Source organism: Anopheles coluzzii, chromosome X, assembly GCF_943734685.1.
Source record: "Anopheles coluzzii chromosome X, AcolN3, whole genome shotgun sequence".
NCBI lineage: Eukaryota > Metazoa > Arthropoda > Insecta > Diptera > Culicidae > Anopheles > Anopheles coluzzii.
Window position 1 is genome coordinate 9229296 of NC_064669.1, and position 20277 is coordinate 9249572.

General features: G+C 43.3%; 1 protein-coding gene across 7 annotated transcripts in view; it reads left to right on the plus strand.

Moving 5' to 3' along the window:
• The window catches only part of LOC120961004 (eye-specific diacylglycerol kinase), a 132908-nt gene that overhangs the window by 87692 nt on the left and 24939 nt on the right, over window positions 1–20277 (plus strand). For 6 of the 7 annotated variants that reach the window (XM_049610520.1, XM_049610524.1, XM_040377309.2 and 3 more), the window contains exons 5-10: window positions 1546–1675; window positions 7842–8045; window positions 17042–17478; window positions 17556–17730; window positions 19753–19963; window positions 20046–20238. In XM_049610520.1, the coding sequence (XP_049466477.1) occupies window positions 1546–1675; window positions 7842–8045; window positions 17042–17478; window positions 17556–17730; window positions 19753–19963; window positions 20046–20238 (1350 nt within the window). The remainder of the gene's footprint in view (window positions 1–1545; window positions 1676–7841; window positions 8046–17041; window positions 17479–17555; window positions 17731–19752; window positions 19964–20045; window positions 20239–20277) is intronic. The other variant, XM_049610527.1, reaches the window with a different exon arrangement.

The window sequence follows — 20277 nt, forward strand, 5'->3', positions numbered from 1 at the left end:
TAATGTCTTAGATTCTGCATCGGTGATGATGTATTAGAAGTGGCTCTTCCAATTTCTGGTTTGACGGCTGTCTAGTGTCTATCTTTATCCTTATCAGGTGTCCGTGTCCTCCCCACTCGATCTTTCCAAAACTGCACCAAACATAAAATTTGTTTGAAATTATAAAGTTTCGACACATTTTTTCATAAAATATGAATGTAGCAAATTGTGCGTGTGCTTGTGTGTTTGTGGTTGTGCATGAGGGTTTTTCGTTCTTTTAGGGTTGCGGGTGTATTTGCGGGATGTACCCAATGCTACACATCCCCAGTTGGCTCTCCATTTTGGGGCTTCAATTGCATTAGCCACCGCAAAACCGAGAACTTGTTTGCAGCCGCTGTTGTCTGCTATATGTAGGCCAGCAACGTGGGTGTATGTGCGTGCCCAAGAGCTGGTTGATTTATAATATTGCATTATGAGCTGTTGCTGGGCCTAATCTAATTATAAGCTCATTAGTGATGGTTTATACTACGGCGTACGGATGCGCAGATTAATTGCATACTTTACGGCGCACGCATTTGGTCCGACAATAAATAAATTAATACTGCCGAGGGAAAGCGAGAGCAAAAAAAACACATCTGAGCCACACCGAACCCCTTTAATTTCAATGATACTGTTGTAAATGTGAGTGTGTGTGTAATTGTAGAGCTTCAAATTGATCGTTAATTATGAAACCGTTAGGCTGACCCGTTTACCATCGAAAATCGTCCTGATGTGTGTATGTGTGTGTGCAAAAAAAAAGAATATCCCTTGAAGCCCTCTAGCAGAAGCAAATATGATGTGAATAATGCCTAATGTGCGCTGTGAGTGTGTGTGTTTGTCTGTGAGAGCAAAACAGTTTAGCTTGTGACGTCAAATAATAATAAAAAAAAAACAACATAAACATGGTGCTGCAATCAACCGCCTCCCTGCTGTGTATGGCGTGCGTGGCGCGCGTCGCACATCTCAGCCGAGCGCGTGTCCGCCCGAAGCGACAGCTTGGCCGGCTGCTGCACCGTACGCGCGATCGGCTTGCCCGGATGTCGTCGCGGTGCGGCTGCTGCTGCGGGTGGCCTGGCGGGACGGTCCGGGCTAGGCGGCGCAGCCACTGCCCACCGACGTACGGCCGGAGCGCCAGCTATCCCGGGCGCCGCTGCTCGTTCGGTACGTTCGGGGCGCCCGGTGGAGCGGCCGGTGGCCGGTACCGGCGCCGGTCGGTGGCAGCAGGTGGGCTGGCGGTGCGGAAAATCTCTGCTAGCGGCCGGTACGCCCAGCCGTGGCCGGTGGGCGAGGGTGCGTTCGGACTGGGCAGCTCGTGGCCCGGTCGGCGTCGGGCGTTCCGCGTCCGGGACCGTTCGCTGGTGGCGCTGCGCATGAGAAGAAGGTACCGGTGCGCGGAAGGGATAATGGTGTCACATCACACACAAACACATTCTATACACGCATGGATTCTTCGTTAGTTTTTGTTTTTTTCTACTGTGCATTAATGCCCTTTTGCTCTCCGTCTTTATTTCCTCTTGCCAATTTCAGAGGCGACCCGCACGGACGTCAGATACGCTGCACTCCGGACTGGAGTGAAAATGCCGTTTCCGGTGACCATCTCTGGGTGCCAACATCCGTTTCGGGCGATTGCTGCTGCGTCGGCGACAACGAGTGCACGGTAAGGTTCATTTGGCCAGCACCAAAAAAAAAAAACAGAAAAAAAAAATGACCGTACCTTGGCCAAAATGAGGGAAAAGATTATTATTAAGCAACATATTGCATACCTTGTGGCGTATCACCGGTGACTAATTTTCGGGGACTAAATTGCATAGCTTTAGGCGCTTAGTGCAGCTTAGTGAAAGTTTTTAATGCTATATAAATTCTTATAAAATTCCTAAGCTTTAGTTCCCACGCTGCTCAAGTCCTGGTGGGTATGGTGTGTCGACCAACAGGTTCAGTTATTCGATCGGATCTGGAACTGTATCGGTTCTATAGCCGGACCTGGTTCAAGTTTTGTTCCATATTCGGAACAGGTTCAGGTGGAGCTGCAGGAACGGAATGTAATCGCGAGCTATTTTAGGGCTGATATGAGTTCAGCATCAGTTCCAGCACTGGTATGGGGTCATGATCTATTCCAGGATCGATATGGGTCCATGGTCAGTTTCAGGACCGGTATGAGTACATGACCAGTTCCTGGACCAGTATGATCAGTTCAAATACTGGTATGAGATCAGGATCGGATCTTGGATCGATATGAGTTCATGGACAATTCCTGGATCGGTATGAGATCATGATCGGTTTCAGCATCGATGTGAGTTCATGATCAGTTCCAGGACTGGTATGAATTCAGCATCCGTTCAAGGACCGGTTTGGTATCAGGATCAGTTCCAGGACCGGTATGAATACATGATCAGTTCCAGGACCGGTATGAGTTTATGACCAGTTCCAATACCGGTATGGGATCATGTTCGGTTCCAGAATCGATGTGGGTTCATGATCAGTTCCAGAACAAGTATGGGTTCATGACAGGTTCAAGGACTGGTAGGGGATTATGCTCGGTTCTAGGACCGGTATGAGTTCAGCATCAGTTCAAGAACTGGTTTGGGATCATGATAAGTTTCAGGATCGTTGTGGATTTAGGATCCGTTCCAGAACCGGTATAGATTCATACTCGGTTCAAGGACTGGTATGGGTTCTTGACCGGTTCCAGGACCAGTATGAGTTCAGAATCACTTAAAGGATTCATGATGAGTTCCAAGACCGGTATGGGTACAGTATCGGTTCCTGGACCGGTATAGGTTCAGTATCGGATCCAACACCGACATGGAGTCAGTATGATCAGTTTCTCAATCGGAATAGGTAATGTATCGGTCTCAAGCGCGGTATGGGTTTGGTTTCGGTTTTATGTCTCTCCATGGGTCATCAGTTCGTTATTTGAATTGTGTTTCGATGGCAATACAGGGGTTTCTAAACCATTTTCCAATGTTAACGTTTTTATTCGCCTCGTGCAAAATCTTAATCCACATGCATCTCTGATAGTTAATTTCCATCAAAATATTTTATTTATTTCTTCAGTCTGATTTTCAACACTTCAACGCTCTATTGCCATCGTTTTCTCACCGGGGTGTTGAAGCCGCATCTCGTCAAGATATGTACAACATTTTCAAAACGAATATTACATGCACTGTGATGCATGGGTTTTGGCTATTATTGTTGTTAGCGTGCAATTACAACTAGTCATTCAATATTCGCACCCATTGGCATAGCTCTCCCCGCAGGGGTGGCAGTAAAATGCGGCTTAAATTTTGCTGCGTACGCGCCATAATTGGAGCTAGAAATAATGGTAACACACATCGCTTTCGCATTTCGCGCAAATAAAAGAGCTGGCGTTGGGTACAAAGCACAAGTAAACCGACACCCGGGCTTTGGTGCACAATATTGCGATTTTAATTGTAGAATATTGAATGCCCGGGCAAGACAGCTCAACGGTACAATTGAATAAATCCATCCCAACAGCCGGACAGTATCGGGGCCCACATAATTACCGCTGTTTGGTACGGAACCCTACGTTGTGTTTTGTATTTTTTTTGAAGATGATGTTCTTAATAAAGAATCGGTGGCTCTGAAAAGAGCCGATTGTGTGCTTTTTTGTTTTACCAAGCTGGGTGGTATTGCTTGGAATTCTGTGCCACTTGTGTGCGCCAAGGAGTTGCTTTGATGAGCGAAGCGTGTTGCTTGCTAGAGGAGTTTGAATGTCAAGAGAGAGAATTTGGCTTTGCCGCTTTATTTATAATGCATTTTTTTAATGGTGTGCGTGATGACGAAACGATCGATGACCCGTCGAACAATTTGTAACGATCCGCGAAAGTAGTGATGGGCTACAATCGGGACAATAGTAGTGATGTGCTACAATCGGGAACGAACAACCGCATTAGGCATGATTTATACTGCAGCAAATGCGTGCAGTTGCTCCGATTTGGCATTTCGATTGCACTCGTGCACGTGTTGTGTGTGCCGTGGGCGTTGTGTTCCCTTTGCGCTAACATTTGGTCGTTGGCCGATGAAAACATCGCTAGCAACCGCGGGACGGTGGGCATCTTTTTTTTTTGTTCTTTGTTGTTGAGGCAACCGAATTACGCATGCAGTTTTCAGCGGAACCGGAGCTGCTGGGTGGGTAGCTATTTGATACACCCTGTTGGGAAATGGAAAAGTGGCATTTCCGGGAAGCGTTGGTGTTGGTAATAACTTTTGGTCCCGGTTTTCCCGGGAAAGGTGATAGAACGTTGAAATAACAGCACAGTGCAAAACAGCCAATGCATTTTTACGCACCCGCGCGATATGGGAGAAGGTGGGGTCTGTGTGGGGTAAAAAATCGGATGCAAACATGTTAATGCACCAAACGCAAACACCCACAGGCACACTGCGTCCGTGCCTGTCCGTAGTGCGTCCAGCTGTCAATAGTAACGCGTGGTGACGCGAACCGCGGCGGAGGTTGAGGGTAGGGCGGGCTCCAAATTTTGGGCAGCAAAACTAGTAAACAAGGCAAAGGGGGGCAGCGGCAGGTGGGGTTGCGATAAAGTAATAAGCATCATAATTGGTTCCCAGGGAGCTCAGCCGGCCCAGATTGGAGCTGACGAAACCATCGTCGGGAAGGTGAATAACAGACACGAGAGAGGGGGGGAGGGTAGAAGCTCGTCATGTAAATGCAAATTCCCAATGCAGAAACATGAGAACATGGAACCGGGGACGGAGACAGGAGAGAATGTTTTCGCGATCAATCGCACGCAGATGATTATGCATGAGAGAGCCCGACGCCCCCTGCGGGGTTGCTCCACAAATTGGCCACAGTGGGGGGACGGTCGGAAGCACGCATGTTTATTCATTGCGATCGTACTGCGTTTGGTGGTACATTTCTTTTTCGCACGTTTCATTGACTGTTTTTCGATTTTTGGTTTGTTTATATTCGCCCAACGATTGTTTTTGTTTTTTATTGTGCTCTCATATCGGATTTGAAGCAAATGATTCAGAAACAGTCAATCAATTGTGGTTGCCTCAAACCCCAACACACATTGCTCACTTGCTTGGGACTGCTAGAGGGCGCCACTGTAGAAATGAAGATGATGATGATAAGTCCCACTTCTTATCCCAAAACATGCGATACTATTACTCTAAGGTAATTTGAATTTACGTTTCTGACGACGTGCAAAAGAATCCACCGAGTCATACACACGACGATCAAACACAGCTCCATCAAGGCAAAACGGTACACACTAGCATCCTTTACATAGATCCAGAACCAACCATTGAACCAACTAGTTGATCTCTACAAACGTACAAACGGTTGTTGTTCAGGAGATCCTAATGTGTCAGGAATTGACCTCTTACAATCATCAGTGAGCTCGTTGTGACCTCCTACCACGTTTGAAGTCTGGCAAGCTACTCGTATTCTTGATTTCTTCGGGTAATCTGTTGCACCATTGCATCCCCTTGAAGAAGCAAGAATTTCTGGTTCTTAGGGAAACCAAAGATGGGCACCCTTGGCTCATTTGCTCTGTGATTATTCTTTTCCTCTGAAGATATCCAGAGAAAAGACCTCCTAAAAGTTTAAATATAAGGATCATGGTCTGATACACAATCCTCTGCTATAACGATTACCGATAGAGAAACTAACCTCATAATGCGGTTTTGCAACCACTGAAGTCTTTGAATGTCCATTGTCCTGTATTGCCAAGAACTGTATTGGCTGTCTACTTATCCCATCACTTTTTAGCCACTTTGGTGATGAGCCAATCAATGTGGGCGTTGAAGTTTAACTTTTCGTGTGAAATAATGCCCCGATATTCTAGCCGACGGATGATTTCGATATTTTCCAGCTGTGATCACCCTGTAACGAGTCTTCTTAACGAGTAATACCAGCTTTTTGAACCTAAGCTACCCATTCAGAGCAGACACTGCGGTTTGCTTGTTGTCTTTATGCGACATGTGAAAACAAAACAAGATCTCACAAGACTTCTAAATCTATTTCATGTCATTGATGTGAACATGATGAACCAAACATTGATCCAACGATTGATGATTCATTGTAAAACTCCAATGGCGGATATTATGTAGGCTCTGATACACAGTTTACAAAAATGTTCCCCCAAAAATGGCAGTCCAGCTGCCTCTCCACAGTATCAAAATGCTTAAGGGTTAGTAACAATGACGGTCTTATTATTCGTCATAAATTGCCGTTTTAGATCCAGGAAGTTGGCAACTATCGTTTCACTTCGAACCGTCAACACCTTTCACCTAGCCAGTACAAGCAGAGTATTCCAGTAAATTCAGAACAAATGAACAAAATTGAATGAAAAACCTCCCAGCTTCGTTGAAAATAAAAGAATGCTGGTGTACTTGCATTGTTATTGCCCCTGAGCACAGACTTCCAGCAAGCCGAGTTTACATTTGACCATACAGATGGCAGCACCGTATCAGCAAGAAGAATTTGGTATGTTTAAAACGATAAGATAGTTTATTATTCCACAAAAAAATAGTTCATTTTCTAGATTTTTTCTAATTTAAATCCAACTGCTTGCTTATGATCTAAAGAATAAGAGAAATACATTCGTTATACAAATGGTCTAAATCTGTGTGCACAAAACTGTTCAATTTCAGCGGAAATTTGTGTTCGTTAACTTTATGGGCAATCGCTGTCGCCTTTGCACGTTCGCCACGTTTGCGCGCTGCAACTTGCTGGCCAAGATTATCCCACTTGACGACTCCCTCTCCGCCACCCCCCCCCCCCCCCCACCCCTGCAACCCCCTTCAAAACGAGTGGGAGTGTTTGCTTATCATTCTAAAGAAATAGCGCCAACAAAAAAAAAAAAAAACAAGCAAGATTTAACGATGATTTGCTCGCCCTCGGCACGCAAATGCAGAGAAAATGCAAATGTACGGCCACGCTTCACTGCACACTGCACACGGCAAAGGCACTCTCGGTACGGTTGCGGTTCTGCGATCGTGGGAAGCGAAATTTTTACGACCCAGGGCAAGGCTACCCAAAGGAGGAAGACCCTTTGCAAGGCTTGGCTAGGATAATTGCGTCACGCGTAGTGTCTCGGATGTCTCTCACCTTGGGGTCGGCCCGGTCGCTTACGGGGTTTTTTTTTGCCATAAACACACCACTTACCAGCCACCAGATCTGCCCTTTCGTGCGTGTGTATGTGTGTGCGTGTGCGTTTTATTGCGCTTCTCAAAATTCGCCAACGCAGGACGAGGAGTTCCTCGCGTCGGGCGATAAACTCGAGTGGCAAGTGGAAAACCATCATCAGCAGTAAAGTGCAGCGGCGCAGCGACACACAGCGACCGGGAAAATGTGCATTGGCGAGGATTTTTATTTACCACGCTTTTGATTGACTCTCCCTCCTAATCACGCTTTGCCCGGTGCAAATGAAACCAAAGCGATGGCAAATAAAAGTGCAGCTAGAAGATAGTAAAACAAACAGCCGTGGCCCAACATCCCGAATCCCGCGCGAAGGAAGGGCTAAATGTTTTGCGCGAATGTTTCCGTTTCGGGGGGTTTTTTTTTTGGGTGTTTTTTTTCGGAAAATTTAACCTCGATAAAGCTTTTGTTTTACATCGCAATTCACGACCGGGAGCTATAAAATCTGAAGCGAACCGGTTGCAAGCACTTAAACCGTGCGCCAGCTTCCAGTGTTCGTGTGTTCTGGTTTTTGGGCGCTCCTCTTGTGCACAGCTTGATTTTATGTCTTATACTTATGCTCTCTCTCTCTCTCTCTTCTTATTCTCTGTTTCTTCCCTATCCTTCCCGTACATTCCCCCTCAACGCCCACCTTTCCCGACAGAAGCATGGACCACGGATGAAGTGTGCCGCGTGCAAGATCATCGCGCACGCCAGCTGCATCTCGGTCCTGATGGAGCGCAGCCATCTGCAGTGCAAACCGACGTTCCGGGACGTGGGCGTGCGCCAGTACCGCGAGCAGACGAAGACCACCCACCACTGGGTGCACCGGCGCACCGAGAAGGGCAAGTGCAAGCAGTGCGGCAAGGTAAGTGGCACTAAAATGGTACGGAGCGAGCGGCGTCCAAGTTGTAAGGACACGTTAAACTGGGCTGCTGCTGCTGCATGCAAGCACAGCAAAAGATGCGCATTCCGGGCTATGTATCGCGTGGCCACACTCACACACACACACACACAGCTAGCCGGTCAGCAGAATTTTATATTACCTTGCCGGTGGCGCCCGGGTCGTTCCGAGCATCGGACGGAACCCGGAAGGCGGATTTGTAGTTTTTATTATCCACTTTAATTAAGCTTATTTCAAGCGTGTTCACTTCCAAGTTTGATTGTGTGTGTGTCTGTGTGTGTTAGATCTAGTTTCCGTCTCACTGTTAGTCTCTCTCTCTGCTTCTTCTTCCTTGTTTTGTTTTCTTTCCTGTCGCACCGGAAGGATTAAGCGAACGTCTTAAGCGGTGCTTATTCACAAGTGAAATTTCGTCATAAAAACTTTCGCCTGATGCATGATGAGCTTTTACGGGTTCAGCTACTAATTGCGCAATGCAATCCATTTGAATAGTGTACAGTTCCTGCACAGCCCGAATGTATGCAATCGGTAGATGGATGTTGCGTTCTAGGTTACGTTATCGTTACGCGTAACGCCTATTTATCTCAAACCCAAGCAGCATTTTTGTTGCACGTCTGTTTTAATAGTCGTGGATAGGCAAATTGATAATTGATGTCCTTATGAAAAATAGGTTTATAAAAAGATCTATAATCCTCAATAAATAGTAATTAGTTAGTTAAATGATTAATCAATAATTCATGCGTATTAAACACAGTTATAATATTACAATAGTCTCTACAATATTATATATTTTTAACATCAATTAGAGGCTCAACAACTTAAATAATTACCAAAATCATAAAAATGTAAATAATAAAAATAAAAATAAATACTTTCTAAATTTTGTGCCCACCTTTTGCTAAAACTAGGATATTGAAATCATAAGCAATGTTTTATCAACAAAATTAAAAAAAAAGCTACAGCGCTTCAAATTGTCGAATTCAAAATGGCTATAATACTAACTGAATATTTAGTGAACGGTTCTCATTTATTTAATATATTCAAAATGTTTGAAATATGTTATGTTTTATTCTTATCGAAAATGTTACTCAAGTTTAAAGTTTATAAGGCATTTTAGACCTTTCGCTCATATAAATAAAAAAAAACAACTTGTTTTGTACCTGTAATGTAAGGATTTAATCTCGTTGAAATCGATATGTCTTAACGTAATTAGCTTACGTTTGTATCAAAGTTTGAAATTTTTAAAATAATCTACACTGCTTGGTCGCATGGACAACAATACAATACAAATGTTACTTGGGAACATTTTAAGGCATCTAACGCTTATCCAACGTAACGCAGAGGGCTGATCCATACTTTTACTAATAGTTCAAACATTAAACATTAAATATTGAGCTAAGTATGTTCTATTCTTACGGCTTTAGAAGAATATTTGAAGCTGCAAAAGCCATAAGAAACTACAAATAGGGGGTTTACGGTACAAAACTACAAGCGAAACTAGTCACAGTTTTTCAGCCTTAGACTATTTTAGTCTGACAATTTTTTAAAGCAAACTCCGATTCGTGGCAGACTCAGTCAGGTTAGGTAATGGATGATATAGGATAGGATAATAACTGATCAATATAGGATAAAAACGGATTGGGTGGATACTTTAAATTTAGTTAAAGTTTTAAAAATCCAATTCAATCAGAAAAATTAGAACAAAATGATTTTTAGATGCATCTTTGCTGGTACACAAATGGTGCAATCCTATATGGCGGAACGTAACTGTCCAATGAATACAACCACGGATGATGAATGTCGTTCTATTTGAAAACGTGTTTCACCCAAGCAATCTTAAAATGGCAACCCGATGAGATTGTTCAATAAAAATGTAATTTGATATGAGCGAGCAAAACATCTCCCTCTCCACAGGATTATCGAAATGACGGATAATCAGATTGCGTACATCTATTGCATTACCTAGCATGCATACACAAAATATACACGCAAAAAAAAAATAACAGAACAAATAGACAAACAGTTTCGTCGCCGAATGCACCGATTGCACTGTTTGCTGTTCGGAGCTTTTGACGATTGTGTGCATAAGGAGCAGCGGGTTTGCAAATGCAAACCCGAAGAGCATCCTGGCGCGATCGAGTCGTCGCATTCGGGTCGTTCGGGATTTGCACACGCGTCGGCCGTTGTGCGTAGCCGTGGCAGCAGCCGTGCAAATGATGACGAACTGCTGATACGTCTGCCATTGGTAGCCAAACCGCCATACGGGAGCGTACGCGAGCGGATGTGGGTTCAGTGTCGCCTCGATGCGAATCGAAGCAACAGTTGGTTAGGCGTCCAGGCTCGGACGGAGTGGTCGTATTCAGTGGGCAGTTTGTTCGTGCAACGATGGAGCTGGTGCTGATCGTTCACTGTCTGTGCATGCTGCTGATCGTCATCGTGTTTATTACCAGTGGCAAGTAACGCTTTCACTTTACGAAACGGATTGTTACAGTTTGTTGTTTCACAGTACAGCTTTTTGCTATATTATTTTACAATTAAAGCATGATAATATCCCTGACAAAACAGTCTAGTTGAACAAACATATTAGACATTTCGGAATGAAAAGTTGCTGTTGCTTCGTTTTTATTCTGACGGGATTGATCAGTTGTTGCCCAACAATTACATTTTCGAATTGCCTTAATAGGGTAAACGCATTGATATTGTGTGCAGTGGACAAAGATTATTTTGTACTGACGTTAAATTTTAAACAAATTTTATCTGTATTATTAATTTATTTATTTTTTACTAGAAAAACAAAAGATTATTTTAGACATTTGTGACATTTTTCGAGGTGTAAAAAAGATTATTTTAGAGTCGAAAAGATCAAACACTTTATGAAATGTTGTTACATCATACCTTGGTACATCATAACTAGGCTTAGGATTGCAGAACCAAAATATTCAAAATATTAATCACTAATATTAGTCAGTACCACTATGAATCACATTAAAAATTTTGCTTAAACTAGTGCACGATTAAAGATAAAGAAAACAGACTTGATTTATTTTTCCACAATTGTTGCAAAATAAAAACAGTCAAACCTGGTAGAAACGTAACGAAAGCTTTATTCACTAGCATGGCTTTAGTGCAGGCTGATATAATTTAGCGCTGTAGTTTAACTCCCAATTGCTATTTCATTTAATTTGGTCCCCAACAATGCTGGGCTGGAAATCTTTCTTTGTACATACACCAGTAAATGTTTTCAGTACATAAGCTCTTCATTATGTTAATTAACTCTGCTGCAGTTCAATTCTGTAAAAAATGTGTAGGCGTGCTTCACTAAATCTAATATTGCGTTCATCAGTATCAGAACTATTGGAAGCGGATAATCATTGTGGGTGTAATGCGGCAGCCAGAGAAAAGCTGAAGCTGATCTAAATAATGTGTTTTGTTCAAGGATCAGAAGATTTTTTTTTGTGCATTGAACAGCGTATTTAAATGCATGATACAATTGAAACAAGCGAATGCTTTCCTTGACGGCACATTAAATGCATTAAATATCGTAGGTTCCTCTATCGCTACTGATGCATAATGGTAAATTCACCCAAGTGATGTAATGAGATAAAAACCAAGTGTGTGTAGCTAGCCAGGTCGTGAAGCTGTGAAAACAAAAAAAAATTTAAATAACTATTATTTCATTTCACCCAAATCTTGAAGGGAAGTCTTTGCTAGTTTTCTGTAAGAGGGCTTTTCATCCGTGTATTCCAAAAAACCTGCTGCTAATCAAATTCGATTACTTCGGCAGTATAAGAGCCGAGTGAACAAATACATTACCATAAAAAAAAAATCTAGGACCCTACCCGTTGCATTTGGTATGTGAACCAAACTTGCAAAAATTAGACCAAACAAAGAAACGTGTTCACCGAGAGCACCGAATGCAGTTCGGAGCTTTTGGCCGAGCGCACCGAGTGCATATCGGCCAGGCGGATGCATGGAAACGCAAACCCGAAGAGCTTCCTGGCGCGATCGAGTCGTCCCATTCGGGCGTTCGCGATTGCACACGCGTCGGATGTTGTGCGTAGCTTTGGTGACATGTACGGCTGTCATTGGTAGCCAAACCGTCAGCGGATGCGGGTTCAGTTTTGCCTCGATGCAAGCAACTGTTGGTTAGGAGTGTTGGAAGTGTGCTGTTGGTGTTGCTGCGTGCTGCTCCCGGTGCAACGATGAAGCTGGTGCTGACCGTTTACCTGCTGTGTGTGTTGCTGCTCGTGATCGTGATTCTCATCAGTGGAAAGTACTGCCTGCCGTTCGTTCATGCATTGTTGCTGGATGGGGTTTGGTTTTTCCCGAGTTCTTGGTTTTTTTTAATGGTATTTTTTCTGTTATTTCTTTAACCGAATCATGTGTTCCAAAATGGTTTTGTTGATTTTATATCAAAATATTTGAATATTTTACATTTCTTTTCGACCTTTCGTTTTTCAGTAATATGAAATTGGCCATGCAGCTTATAAACTTCTCTCGGTTTTTTAGTCCTTTCTCTTTGTAAAGAACTCAGTGCAGTGAATAAGGTAGACAAGGCCTCTACTAAAATGAACTAAATTAAACAACTCTCAAACAAATCAAACCATCAGCTTGTCGGGAGACAGAAGCCACTGCAATTAAATTCTACTGTAGAAAAGACATTTTACTAAAGAGAAAACAACCTCATCGCGATCAACCGCTTCCCATAAAACAATCAACCCATAGTGCTTTCAGTAGCCGACTGGTGCATTGCTAGTTGTGAGGCAAAGTATTAAAACAACCCGATTTGTGATATCTTGAACACCTAACAAACTGTTGAAATTTTATTTGCTTTAACCTGTAGTGGCAATCAACAATTCACAATCAATTTTTTAAATACTGTGCTAACCAAATAACAAGCGAATGCAGTTATACAAAGTGCGTCACGCAACAAAGTGATCACTAACAGGCATGATGCTGAACGCCCGAAAGATATGCAAAGTGTTTCTTTTTGTTGGAGAAAACTTTAATTGTTATTTTTTTTAGTGTAAGATGGATAAAACATCACTTGTCCTTTTACAAATAGTCAAGACAAGCAAGAGGTCAAAGCAATAAACATTGTGTATACTGGTAGACACTCTTCACTCCGCAGGTACAATTTATATAGCCGTTGGGATTAGCTTTTAGATCACTTGAAACAAATAAGAATACAGAATCATCATACTAGAGGACGTTTTAGTGATCGTGTTGTGAATGTAGGCGCCAAAGATTGCTTTTAGAAGATATTTCTAACAAAATACACATCGAAGTATAGAGCAGGAGGTAGGAAATGGGAAATATATTACACCTCAACTATTTGCATTGTTTTGTACTGTAATACATTTAACATATTCTTCACTTTTTCCTACGAAAGTTTTGGTTCTAATGAAGTGGAAAATCGAAGTACTTTAAGGCTCTCGTCAATCCTAAAATGGTCTTAAAATGGTCATAAAAATACGTGCCGCAATGGCTTGCTTACTTTTAGGCGCTTAACCTACATTCGTAACGTAGTGTAACGCTGCATTGCACTTCTTCGGACTCAAACCCACTGGTCAATGATTTAAGAAGCGGTGACAAAAAACAAAAATACCTCCAAACGCGTGTAAAATAATTTGACTATTACTTTTTAGTGTGATAAATTCTACATCTTTGCTACTCTCTGCGTTACACATCTTTACGCAGTTTGCCACTGTCAACCTGCTCAAGTTGAACCGATTTCCGGCAAGTTCGTTTGTCCGCTTCTCAAAGCCCGCGAGACGCAACGCTCCCCTCGAGGTGGGAAAAAAGTCAATTTAAAGCGCGTTAGCGTCCGTCTGGCTCATTGGGCAAGTGTCCCTTTTCCTGATTAGATTTCCCCGTTTTCGTGCGGCAACACTTTGCCACCAGAAACAATGCTTGAGGGTTGAGCTGTAGAAGAGAAAAAAAAATGGAAAAGGAAAGAGTAAGAAATGCTCTACGGAACGGTGGTAGCGGAAATTGGCAATGAGCGATGATCCGGTGGTGGACGCCGGCTGCGAGAGATAGCTTTGTTCCGATATTGGGTTTTTTTTTGTTTTGTGTATATAAACTTCAATCCACTCTCACTCGAATCTTAATGTTTCATTGCCCGTTGGTTGTGGTTGCCAGAAACGCTACAAACGAACAAAGAGAGCCATCCGATCCCGAGCAAACTCTATCAAACCCATCGGTTGAAAGTTGCTGGAAGATAGTATCATTAAAATCGTTTGGCTTGCACCTAGGCTTATGTGCAACGGGAATGGAAGGCTGAAGGAACGCAGATACCTTCCCGACGACGAGCATTAAATCAATGCAGTGTAGGCAATGGAGGCAGGGACTCGGTAATGTGATGTGCGCTTTCATTGTCCGTAGCGCCGTGCACATGAGCGATCGGCTGCAGGTGGGCAGCTTCACTTGTTGTTCACCAGAATAACATTAGTGTGACCTTTTGCCGCATTTCACTGTGACGTTTTGCAGTCATTTGCTGAATAGCAATTGCAATTGTTGTTTGCATAACGTTCAACGGGAACAGTTAAGCCTTCCAAGCGGATCAGGAATGTGCAAGGCAAGCATTTCCATTATTATTTAGCCCAACAGCATCAATACCGAGTAAAGTGACCGCTAGCATTTCTTCTGCATTTTGCATTTTATTTTATTGCCTTTTCCCCGTCACCCAACGACCCATCTATACATGAAAAAAAGAAAAAGAAAGGCAACAACTATTCTTAGACGCACACCCACCTATCAGCATCGAAAGCAATATGCACTATTAATTGGCTCTAATGGAGCAACAACTGTTTGCTGGTAATTAATTGAATACAATCAACTGGACAGCAAGCTACCATGAGGGGGCAGCATGTCCAGGGCCTTGGTGCACTGTGGCAATCACAGATAGCCAGCGGCTGTATTTCAATTAGAATGCATAATCGCTCCACTGAGTTTCTTATTAAATTGTGCCGAGAGCGGTACGATTGTTATTACCTGCTAATTCGCTATTCTTCTCTTACTTCGGGCCGATCATCCAATTTTAAACCTACAGCCTGTTCATTTGCTCAACCTAAACGTTCAAGGATGGACGGGAGCCTTGGATCGAACAATGATTGTGTGTGGTTTTGCTGGTCCGAGCGTAAATGGAGCGGTGATTTATTGTGAGTGCAAAATGAAATTAAATATTATGGTCGATTTGCCCTCCTGGGTCACAATACACCAGCTGTCGCTTGTGGAAAGTTTGCAGATCACGGTACGTGGCAGTCAAGCTCATCTGAGGCCGTACATTTGTTTGAAAAACCCTCGTACACTAATCGGCAGAGTGCGTATGGTGGCACCCACGCTCAAACAGTAACGCGTGTGCCATAATGAGCGCCTAAATGTTTGCTACGTTCGCAGCAGTGCTACTAAGAAACGTTTGCCGCTCGAGTATGCAATTTTGCGACGGCAAGGGTTGTCTTATTGTGGCTGCGGCAGGATGCAAAACAATATGTTGCTCCATCGCTCGTCTCCACTGCAGCTATAATTGACGAAAATTAGTAATAATTATGCTGATTAGCGGTATTTGCTAAGGTAATCCCACACGCCCAATTAATTATACTTAGTGTTACAACCTTGATGTCACTTGCAAGTTTGCAATCTTGCTGCACAAACTGGCAGCTTTCGCACTGTTGGGAAGTATTGAACTGTTCATTCAAGAAGTAATAGGTCGAGTGACGTGGCCTCATCACTTAAGGTAATCCTATAACTTTAATTTAGCAATCAATAACACATAAAACAAAACCAAACAATCACAACAGGATAATACAAACAGGCACAGTAAAGTAATAATGGTTGACAAAAATGTGTCGCCAGTCCAAACTATCCCATTGAGCGTTAAATTTCAGAGGCTTGGTAGTTATGAGTTGATTTTCAATGCAAGCTCTTTTAGCCAGTTTTGTTGGCGAAAGTTCTAGCGGGCACATTAATGTTCATTCTTGCTAGCTCAAAGGCTCTATAAACATAACTAAAAGACAAATATCTTGCTAGTAGGTCAGGCGCGTCAATCACACCTATCAGTAGCTTAGATATACTCCTAAGTAGTGCTTTCGAGGCCACAAGGCGAAAACAAACAAGCTCGTAAAACTATCGCGCATCAATAAAAACTAAAAACTACTACCGCAACGCGCACCACTTTCGAGCAGTTCCATCGAGCTCCTAACCGTGGTGGAAACTTTCCTCGAAAGCAAAAAAATCGGTGAACCTGCGACACGGTACGTGCGGGTATGTGGTGTTCGATGGTTCAAGTGCGTATCGTGTCCTTGCTCATTTGCTGTTTTACGAGCGATTATCACTTCATGTGTGTGTGTGTGCGAGTGAGTTGTAGAGTGAAGTGTTACTCACGATAATAAGTGCAATTTTACTGCACAATTTTATGTTCCGGTTCGTCTCTTGAGCCACTCACTCAAAAAAAAAGAAGAAAAAAAAAACAATTCGCTGCCCGTTGCTCGGTTGTTTACGTTTTGCTGGTGGTTTTGCAACGCGCTGATTGCGCATAGATTGTTTGTTTGCTTTTCTGCAGACTCAGGCTTAATGCAAGGTTGCTGCAGGATGCTGTGAATAGCGCCTAAAGATATGCAAAGAAAGCATTTTATCGTTTTGTGTGTTTTTATGGGTAAACTTTTTATTACAAAGACCGTCTCGTATTGCAATCGGGTTAATATTGGTCTTTTTTGCATTTTTACTATCCCGACGAGGAGTTCCGTTTTACGAGACAAGAAGAATAAAATCTTGTTCGTTGATATTTAAAAAACCAGTAAACATGTGTCTCGAAATCGCATACCTTTAGGCGCTAGCTGGCAGTGCCAAAAACGTAACATGTTATGAAAAAAAAAACGCACGCTGCATCTCGTGCATGAGAATTGTTCTGACTACTCTATTTTAATGTTCCCCTTTCCCATCTTCGCCCTCCGACCCCACAGTCCCTACAAGCGAAACTAACGTTCAGCTCCAAAGAGATTGTCGCGTTATCGTGCGCCTGGTGCAAGGCGTCCTACCACAACAAGGAAGCGTGCTTCAACCCGGAACGTATCGGGGAAGAGTGTACGCTTGGCACGCACCGGAGCATTGTAGTGCCACCGTCCTGGATCGTGAAGCTGCCACGCAAGGGTAACTTCAAGTCGTCGCTCCGCAAAACGCCCCAGAAGAAGAAGTCGAAGGCGGGCAAGAAGGTGTCGATACCGCGCGAGCCGCGCACGTTCGTCATCAAGCCGATCCCGACCGCCAACCTCACGCCGGTGCTCGTGTTCATCAACCCGAAGTCGGGCGGCAACCAGGGCGCGAAGCTGCTGCAAAAATTCCAGTGGCTGCTCAACCCGCGCCAGGTGTTCGACCTCACGCAGGGCGGGCCGCGCATGGGGTGAGTGCGTCGAAGCGATTACGTTTCTCGAGTGATAAGCACAAAATTAATGCTGTTTTTTTTTTCTCCCGTCACAGGCTTGAGCTGTTCCGCAAAGTACCACAGCTGCGTATACTCGCGTGCGGCGGTGACGGTACCGTCGGCTGGGTGCTGTCCGTGCTCGATCAGATTAACTTTGTGCCGCCACCGGCGGTCGGTGTGCTGCCGCTCGGTACCGGCAACGATCTTGCCCGTGCCCTTGGTTGGGGTGGTGTAAGTATACAATTGAATGATGCTGTTGTTTTTTTAAAGATCTACTGTTATATTGCACTTTAATGTGTTACATTTGAACACTCCAACAAGTATCTTGAAGAACAGAGGTATTACAGGGTTTCCGACGATTGATTGGTCGGTTCCCATAATTTTCGGGCTCGTCTCACGATTCATTCATCGTATCCCATAGATTGACGGTTCGTTCCCATAATGTATTAGTATCGTCCTATTGGATATCAATACAATTATACCAATAGAATCATGAAAAACGCCAAAAAAATCGTGGGACCGCACTAGACAAAATATGGGAAGCAACCAAACAACAATGAGAACCAACCGATACATCGTGGAAAACCCTGTAATATACTATTATACAGTGCATCATATCGCATTTTGGAATAAAAAGTTGCAGGCATAGTTCATCTTTATTTTGCATATATTTAGGCGGTTTTTAAAGAAATTCTTCTTAAGTACTCGCCATGCAATTGACAGCGATTTGCGAGGGCACGCGAGGGCTCGCACGCCATACAAGTTCACAGCCCCAGAGCCCTCGCATTAAAGAGCTTGCGAGCATAGGCATTTTTTTTAGCAGTTATAATTATAGCGCCCCGAGAGCAGGTATAACAGTACGATTTATAGCATGCTAAACAAATGAATTTTGACATTTTGTTTTGCAAAAAAAAAAATCCACAAAAATAGAACGAACATAAAAAATGGTAATGTTAAGCAGTTTTATTAATATTTATTCGAATTTTCCATGAAACATTAGTATTATTACATTATTTTATACTACTACTATCAACTATCACAATTACAGTTATCAATGAACATGCCTCAAGATAACGAAATGATTTTTTTTACTTTTCTCTTGATTATCTGCAGCCCTGCATTTTTTTTTCAATCGTATCGTTTCAAAATCAATACACTTTTTACACGATTCAAACAATGGAATCGGATGTTTTGAAACTGAGTCTGTTAGCTGTATTGTGTGGACCAAGCGCCAAATCAAGCGCCATTTGACAAACTAAACTGGCCATTTTGCCCTACTTGACATTAGGATTTTTACTTTATATTTTTTTGTTATCTTTATAACAAGATGCATTTAATTGTCCTGCTTGTAACATTTCCACACATCCCTGCTACATTAGGTAGAGCTCGTGGTAAAGTGGAAATAATTACATAAACCTGCCTTTAAATCCTTTTTTGAAGTATGATGTATTTGTTTTGTTTAAAACTCATTTGTTTAAAAACATTTATTTTAAAAACTCTCGTACACTAATTGGCAGAGTGCGTATGGTGGCACCGACACTCAAACAGTAACGCGTGTGCCATAATGATCGCCTAAATGTTTGCTGCGACATTACTTAAAGCTCTTGGTGAAGTGGTAAAAATTACATAAATCCGCCTTTAACTCCTTTTTTTCTTGGTAGTTGTTTAGTAACGGGTTATAACACATACATGATGTTCATATAATACTCCAGCGAACACATGTTGAGTCTTGTCATTTAACCTTCATGTGAAATAGTGTTTAAATAAAAGGTATTCATTGTGCCCCGTATACTCATTCTACCCCACCTTCCGCTAACCCATGCCGATGAAGTCAAGTATTTGATCAAAGTTGTTCTTGACAGGCATTACTAGCTTTACACTATCGTTCAATGGCTAGCAAACCCTGCAGCAAACATGTATCTGTTTTTGGCTACATTTAGGCGCATAGAGAGACTTGCTAGGTGTAACTGTGACTTACAACCGTTATGTACTACCGTTACTCATGGTTTTTGAATGTATCTAACGTCAACAGTCGAATGTGAAGCAATGCTCGATCAAATGAGCAGTAGCTGAAACTCAAACGCAAACAAAGTTCACTAATGAATGATGAAGATAATAATGCTGTTGGCATTTTGCATACATGTAGGCGCCACAATAGTCATCCGACGGTACAACAGCTAGGCATTGCCTTTTTTGATGGTTTTACTAGTTTGAATAATTTTAATCCCTTTCTTGCCCTCCCCCTTTGCGCAGGGCTATACCGACGAGCCGATCGGTAAGATTTTGGCCAACATCGGCAACTCCGACACGGTACTGCTCGATCGCTGGAGCCTGAAGGTGGAACCGAACACCTCGGTGCCGAACACGGGCGATGGTAAGGACAATCTGCCACTGAACGTGGTCAACAACTACTTCTCGCTCGGCGTCGACGCCCACATTGCGCTCGAGTTCCATGAGGCGCGCGGTAAGTGCTTTTGCGTGTGCCGCTGCCCCCGGTAGCACAACATTAACACGCTGCATTCCACATTGGTTTCCCCTCCCGGCAGAGGCGCATCCGGAAAAGTTCAACTCGCGGCTGCGAAATAAAATGTTCTATGGCCAGGCCGGCGGCAAGGATCTGCTGAAGCGCAAGTGGAAGGGTTTGGCCGAGTTCGTGACGCTCGAGTGCGACGGCAAGGATCTGACACCGAAGCTCAAGGAGCACAAGGTGCACGCGATAGTATTCCTCAACATTCCAAGGTAAGGGGGTGGGGAAGGGTGTTCGCTGTGGAAGGTTTC